This window comes from Etheostoma cragini, chromosome 22 (assembly GCF_013103735.1).
Source record: "Etheostoma cragini isolate CJK2018 chromosome 22, CSU_Ecrag_1.0, whole genome shotgun sequence".
Lineage (NCBI taxonomy): Eukaryota > Metazoa > Chordata > Actinopteri > Perciformes > Percidae > Etheostoma > Etheostoma cragini.
The window spans coordinates 7,955,962-7,963,431 of record NC_048428.1 but is presented as its reverse complement, the minus strand read 5'-3'; the positions used below and the strand labels follow the sequence as shown (position 1 = coordinate 7,963,431).

General features: G+C 38.8%; 2 protein-coding genes across 6 annotated transcripts in view; one reads left to right on the top strand and one right to left on the bottom strand.

The window, feature by feature from the left end:
* nsmaf (neutral sphingomyelinase (N-SMase) activation associated factor) overlaps positions 1-6,006 on the bottom strand; it is a 17,135-nt gene extending 11,129 nt beyond the window's left edge. Inside the window, exons 1-5 of one of the 3 annotated variants that reach the window (XM_034861818.1) lie at positions 5,868-6,006; positions 2,598-2,684; positions 1,183-1,261; positions 812-873; positions 106-142 (exon numbers count right to left, since the gene is read on the bottom strand). In XM_034861818.1, the coding sequence (XP_034717709.1) occupies positions 106-142; positions 812-873; positions 1,183-1,261; positions 2,598-2,684; positions 5,868-5,905 (303 nt within the window). In that variant the 5' untranslated portion in view covers positions 5,906-6,006. The remainder of the gene's footprint in view (positions 1-105; positions 143-811; positions 874-1,182; positions 1,262-2,597; positions 2,685-5,867) is intronic. The other 2 variants (XM_034861819.1, XM_034861820.1) reach the window with 2 other exon arrangements.
* A 1,118-nt stretch (positions 6,007-7,124) lies between these two features.
* The window catches only part of LOC117937702 (transmembrane protein 241), a 7,592-nt gene continuing 7,246 nt past the window's right edge, over positions 7,125-7,470 (top strand). For all 3 annotated transcript variants that reach the window (XR_004655212.1, XM_034861854.1, XM_034861853.1), the window contains exon 1: positions 7,125-7,350. Coding sequence is in view for 2 of the 3 variants with exons in the window: in XM_034861854.1 (XP_034717745.1) it covers positions 7,247-7,350 (104 nt within the window). In the remaining variant the exon portion in view is untranslated. The remainder of the gene's footprint in view (positions 7,351-7,470) is intronic.

Below are 7,470 nucleotides of genomic sequence, written 5' to 3'. Positions count from 1 at the left end.
GAAAATGGCTGCAATGAAACAAAGAGTGAAAAATTTAAAGGGGTCTGAATACTTTCCGTACCCACTGTATATCACATAAATGTCCTTATTTTAAAGATGACTCACCTGTACACAAGAAATAGAGATGACAGATGGCCTCGGCCTATGAGGAAAAAACAAATGAGTTAAAACACCAAAAATATCCCTCTATTTAATTTATGTAGTTAATTTCTTTACTTACATTACTTTTTTTTTTTAAAGGGAAACCCAAACTAAATGCCCCGCACTCTGCTACGTCCTGTTGAACCCTGCTACGTCCTGCTACGTCCTACTTCGTCCTGCTACGCCCTGCTACGTCCTGTTGAACCCTGCTACGTCCTGCTACGTCCTACTTCGTCCTGCTACGCCCTGCTACGTCCTGTTGAACCCTGCTGTTCCCCACACCCCCAACCGGCACCGCCAGACACCGCCTACCAAGAGAGAAGGTTTCTCCCTAAAAGGAAGTTTCTCCTTACCGCCGTCACACTAAATGCTTTCTCTTCGGGGAATTACTAGACTTGTTGGGGCTTTGTAAATTATAGTGTGTGGTCTAGACCTACTCTGTTTTGCTTTTTAACACTGAATAACAAACATCAAATGCATTCCAAACTAAGCTATCTGGGTATGTCTACCACGATATTGTCCCAGAGGTTTGTGGAATTAGTAAAGACCAGATCATTGATGTTGGATTCAAAATTAGTTTCCAAGCATAGCAAACATTTGCACGACATTTTGAAGTTACCAAACCCGTTTGACAACTGGATAAACAAGAGAGAGACAAAACCGCACTCACTCATTGAAAGGGTTGTTCTCACACTCCACAAACTCAATCTTCTTACAGTCTCGAAGAGGAATCTGCAGAAACAGCAAAAAATAATGATGTAACCATGGTTACTGCATCTGCTGTTAAAGAGTAAATACAGTTTGAAATTGAGTATGTTTTACTTTTTTCAAACTGCATATACATACTGTCAGTTCTTATATCTTCAGCTTTCCATACAAGATTAAAGTCATAATTCCTATGTGAAGGTTTTCGTATTATTATTTCTAATTTATAGCAACTTATTTATTTTGTTATACCTCATTGCCTTTTTGGTTAAAATGAAAATGTATTTGGTAGTAAGAATTAAAAGATATTATGCATAAAATAGTATTAAAACAAACCTTTAAAATTGGCTCTGAAAGATCTTCTGGATCAAATATGGCCGATCTGGAACAGACCTTAAACGAGCCTCTAACTTTTCTGGAAAGAAAAATAACTAAAGTTAGCCTCCAGCACATTACACTGATTATCACAGTTAACTTCATATCTTTACACATAAATGTCTTACTTCTCCTTTTTGGACAAACATTCCGCCTGCTTTGATAAACAAATGGACAATAAAGGACAATAAATCTCAATTGTCTGAATAATCTTGTTACAGGATAAGATGGTGTTTGAACAGCTAACACAACTGCCAAAAGCTGTGAAGGCTTTGAATAAATATCAGTCCCCTCAAACACCTACACCTGTATAAATACAATAACATGCTACAAGCATATCAAGGGGTTTACAGCTTATTCTGGCTTTTACACACACTAGGGGGTTGGCATCACAACATGGTGATAAGGATTATCACATATTATGACAAGAAGGTTTTAACAAAAAGAATCCGGTGAGCCCATGCTGAGGATACACAGAGAAACCACACTTGTGTAGTCACAGATTAGGCTGGATCAACAACATTTACAGATATTCAAGGATGTCCCTCCCCTTTTGCTCTCTGTGTGTTGCTGTTCTTAAACTCCGCCCGCTACAGAACAACAACTAGAACCTCCGAGCTAGCAAGCTACCTGCCGGCAAATGGCAAGTTTTGAAGAACATTTGGATCATGAAACAAGGCAGGCCTGCTTTGTCCTTTCGGTGAATGACTGTAAAGACTTACATAGAATATATTTAGGTTTACTTTTTAACTGGGACGTTTTGAGACCGATTGGTGGGGATTTGTTATGAACAAAGTACACATGGTGATACGCTGGTAAGAGTTTAATGAGGTTTATCCAGATGGGCGCCCAGATAGCTCAGTTGGTGGAGCGGGCTCCCATATACAGAGGCTTACATGTCATGTCTGTCATGTCTTCCTCTGTCCTGTCAATTAAAGGCCTAAAATGCCAAAATATATCTTTAAAAAAATAATTTAAAAAAACAAGTTTCCAGCTAATGTAAATAGCTCATGTTACTGTATTGTGCAAACAGTTCACCTCATTTAATATTGTATCCGGCGTTTTCTTTTGGGGTGCAAAACAAGTTCCTTCCCGAGTCTATTTTGCAGAGCCACAGTTGTTGGGTCCGGAGCTTAGCACCGCCCAAGACAATTGGGACTGGTTTACAGAAATGCAAACAACCCAGAATGTTTTTTTCTCCTATCCCAGAATGTATGTATCAGGAGGAACCAGACCTTACGCCACAGCGCCGCGGAGAAAGGACTGGCAATGCAAGATTAGTCCCATATAGTCATACTGTATGTCACATATAGTGAAATGAATGATGTTACGTTACTAGTTGTAGATGAAGCATTGTCATTAACAATCTAAATTACCTCTGCTTTTTTGAACTGGTGGTCACGTGGTAAGCAGTGTGCTGTTCAAAATAATATTCCTCCAAATCCAGCAACAGGAGAGAAAATCTAGGGGAAAAAAAACAATAGAGAAGAGTGACATATCATAAAGTTACTGTAAAATGGGAGCTGCAATGTGTTGAACATTGTGTAAACGACAGGGTCAACCTGCAACTAATCTAAATAATGCAGGATTAGAACCCTCTGTCACTCCAACTTGATTGCAGGTCTTCTGATACAGGAGTAAATACATATATTTACAGTAAATTAGGGCTGTCCTTGATTGAAGAACTCTGTAGTCAGTTAACACTCATACAATTTTGTCGTCTAATCGATTAGCTGACTGAATTGACACATCTGGTAACACCGGGTTTCTCATGTGAAAGCACCACTTTTTCCTCCACTGTGAAACATTTCTGCTAAAAACCACATTAGTGAACACAACAGTGATGTGGTTTTCAGTGTGTGACATGCTCACTTCCTTCCTTTACATAACTGTACACACCTCTGGAACCAGCTTGGACTTTCTCAAGAACAGCCTTATAAGCACATTGTAAACTATTGTAAGTATTTTTAGAGAATAACTTAATACATTGTGGCGGAGCAGCACAGTTGATGAAAAGCTTTTTTTTAAAGTTTGTCTTATACTTACATGGAGAACAATCTTTAAATCTGTGCTTTTAAATTGACGGAGAAACCCTTTGCATTGATATGACAAATCCACGTTGTAGTATGTCCTCCAATCTAGCTCATATTTTACAGCCCAGCCTGTATTCACCTGGTGAATTCTCACTATGAAACATTAATAAAATGTCCCAGTGAGGCATTTTTGTGTTGTTTGGTGTTTTTTGCAACCCAACGTCTCCTTTCAGGGAGCGCGGCACCGGTTATGTTTGGAGTTGAGGTTAGATGCCTGGAAGGCAACGTTGGAGGCAAGAAACACAATCGAGCAATTTTTCTGCTAAGAAAAAGTCTATTGGGAGTATTTTTTCATAAATTAGTGATGCATGGATCTGAAACACTGGAGCAGTACTGACCATGTTTACCAGATTGGGTATGGGCCATGATGTTACCACCACAATATGTTTGCTTCCTCCTCATACCAAAATGCAGAATCTATAAATATGCTAATATTCTTTATTTGAAAAGTTGAACTGCTGGATCCAAGATGTCTCCTAGGTCACTGAAAAGTCCCCTCTCAACAAACAGCAGGTATGCCCTGGAGGATTAAAGCTTCCACACCACACTTGTGTACGTTGCATATTGGACCTTTTTCTTCCAAACTAGTTGTGATGTCACAAAATCTTGCTTGTACGTACGTCTAAAACTCATACATTACTCTGCACGGTGCAGGTCGAACATACAACAGAAGTAACCAGAAGTAAAACACCTTTTTTTAAAGCTTTAGGGAGCTTCTGATAGATGTTGTTCTGCTAGCATTGATACAATGAAAATGTTGAATACTAGGTTAGCATGCCCCCGCAGTCAGAATGGTCACAATTATGAGAATAAGACACAGATTGAAAAGGCCAGACTTTTTCTTTTCATGCAGTTTTCTGAGAGCTTGTCATTATTGCAATGTCATCACTATCAGTTAATTTCATTCAGGGGACTCGAATACCAAAATCCGTGTTCGAATAGAATCTAATCTGTTTTGATATGTACCTCTTTATACTAATACAAAAGACAACTTAACCACTTGTCTGCAAACGGCACATCCCTTCAGCTAAAATAGTTTGTCCTCAACTCTTCTTCCTGGACACGTTCAACTGTGTCTAACTGCACCGAGTCGTCTGGAAGTCCAATGCCTCACTTCAGGTCAGGGCCGTGCTGAACATCATTTTTTTAAGAAATGGCTCTTGTGCTAAATTTGGAACATACAGTGGCTTGCATGAGTTCACACACCCATGCTAAAGTTGACTATAAAGAGGAATAAGAAACATCTTTTGGAAATTGATTTTAAATAAAATAATTAGGAAAAATGCAACATTTAAGGCCACCAATTTAAGAATGAATAATATATTGTAAATAAATAAAATGTTCTTCCTTAGAATACAGGGGGCAGAAGTATACACACCACTATCTTAAATTCCCATAGAGGCAGACAGAGTTGTACTATTAAAGACCAGTTATTTCATGGATCCAGGATACTATGCCTCCTGATAAAGTTCCCTTGGCCTTTGGAATTAGAAGAACCCCCCCCCCACATCATCACATACCCTTCACCATACCTAGAGATTCGCATGGGGTATTTTCCCCAAGATCATCTCTCAGGGCAAATCCAACCAGCTATTAAGCCGACTGAAATAAAACCAGGCCTATCTCTATGTATGGTGAAGGCTATCCGATGATATAAGGTTATTATTATTTTACTTCCTAAGGCCAAGGGGACATTATCAGGATGCATAGTATCCTAGATCCATGAAATAACTGGCCTTGAAGAAATAAAAATATGCCTGCCTCTATGGGAAATTAAGGCATTAAGATCAATTTCCAAACAACGGTTTATTTTATTCCTCTATTTAGTCAACTTTGGCATGGGTGTGTAAACTTATGTAAGCCACTGTATATGTAAGGATTGATTCAATAGGACATCACTTTTTCCATTTGACCACTATATGATCCACATTGCACTTTTGGTTGATATAAAGCTATGTGGCTATACATCAGCAACAACTCTACTCCAAACCCCCAAACCCCCAAACTAGAGTGCTAAAACTCAAATGTGTGATGTCATCAAGTATAAAGTGTGCAACTGCTCCACAGACAATGCGTTTGAAAAGATGCTACAGAATGACACTGAGAGCACCCTGGGGAACGTTCGGGAAGTTCTCTGATGTTTGGCTTTGAGAGAGAGTAGCTCGTGCACACAAATTGCTTGAACTTTTCCTAGGCCATGGAAATGCCATATTTGAATTCTTAATGTATCTGTCGTTCCCCTAGGATAATATAATGTAAATATCTAATAGGTATTACATGGAGAAGATACTGGACCTTTCTTAACGGTTGTCAATACTAAACGCCTGCTCCTCACCGAGAACACTCAATGTCCGTGCCTTGAGTAACACGAGTGCATCCCCACAGCTGACAGAGAAGCTCTCATTAGCGGAGTGGCCCAGGCTGACGTTATAATGATGTCCATCTGGTCGAGAAAAACACTCCGCTGCTACTGCGGAGCTCGGACTAAACCCACAGAATGGCCTTCCCTATCTGAAATAATGTTATGTTAACAACAGGAGAAGCAGCACAAACCTTTCTTTGGTTAGTTCTTGTGTCTTTAAAAAGGCCATGACTGCACACCATCCTCTTAAGAACTGAACACCCAGCTGCCGCCAGCCACAGCCTCCGTCTGTAAACACGGAAACTTGCTGCCTGGACCCCACGTGACTGACCCTGAGACAAATGATCCCTTAACACGAGGAAAGGAGAGAGGTATCACTCTGACTCTTTTTTGGGATATCAAAACTACGTACGCAGGCTAACTGAATTTAACCCGGGCTGAGGTACCCTCCTTTTATCAATACTTTTTTGTTTTTTTAAATGACATGATAATTTTGAATTATAAAAAAGTCAAAATGCTTTTGATTGCTGCCTATATGTATCACGAAATGCATCATGACTGGTTGCAATGTTTTGAACGTGGCAGCTGATCGAATTACCATGGCTAAAATAAAAAAGCCAGATTTCTTCTGTAAAACACACACACACACACACACATATATATATATATATATCAAGAGTTTGTCTCTGACTTAGGGCTGCAACTAATGAGTATTACCATTAAGGATTTATTTGATGAATATTGTTTCTCTGTAATTGCTTGTTTTTTCTGTGAAATGTCAGAAAAGAGTGGAAAATATTTATAACGATGTCCCGGAGTCCAGGTTTTTACAATAACTTTGTCCAGCCAACCTTTCAAACCCTAAATTAACTGTGCATATCCATCATAACAGATTTACTTTAATTATTTTTTCACTTTGAGCTGCATTTTGTGTGTAAAAAATAAAATGTGTGTTTATTCGTACAAATAAAGTTGATAATTATAATTCTTGTTATGTTAAAATTGATATCTTTTTTTAATAATGAATACTCACATTTGAGAACATGTGGAAATGTTCTTTTAAACATTATAGATTTTGTGTATTTGCGTTAAAATTGACTCAAAGACTGAATTGATGATCAAACTAGCTGGAGACAAATTTTCTGTCAATCTACTTTTATATTAATCGGCGAATCATTTTACATCTACCATGACTACAGATCCTGGTACATCCTGGCTACATCATGCACTGTATAAAAGACAGGGTACACCTAAAACCACCAACATATTGGATGTTAGTAGACTTGCTGTTATTCTGTCGTATGCATTCCATACTTTTCAATTGTAGACGTAGACATCGCAAACATTGGCGTATTCGTTTTCACAGCAGAATCAATGTGCTGCAGGCAGAAAATGAGAAAAGCTGCGTGAAGCATGTGACCCAGTTAATACTCTTCCCCCACACACACGATCTTTATCTCACGTCTTGACGTGTCATAAGGGACAGTGAGGGAAGTTTCCGATCTTAAAATGTCTTTAGTTTGAAACAGGCGACGTGAATTACATTTAGGAATATGTTTTGGTAGAAGTCATGTCCCTGCTGCAGTGTGTCGGCGGGTCAACATGCAGTGGAAAAGACACGTCACTGGTCTCGTTTTTAGTATTGTTTTCGTTGTATCATATTTCACGAACAAGGTGAGTGAGGATGTGTTTTTTCTGCGTTAACTTCAAGTAAAAGCCTTTCTGAGTTTAAGACAATTTCTTTGGCTGAATTAACTAAAATTGTTATGATTGCCAGAGGCACCACTTGTTCCC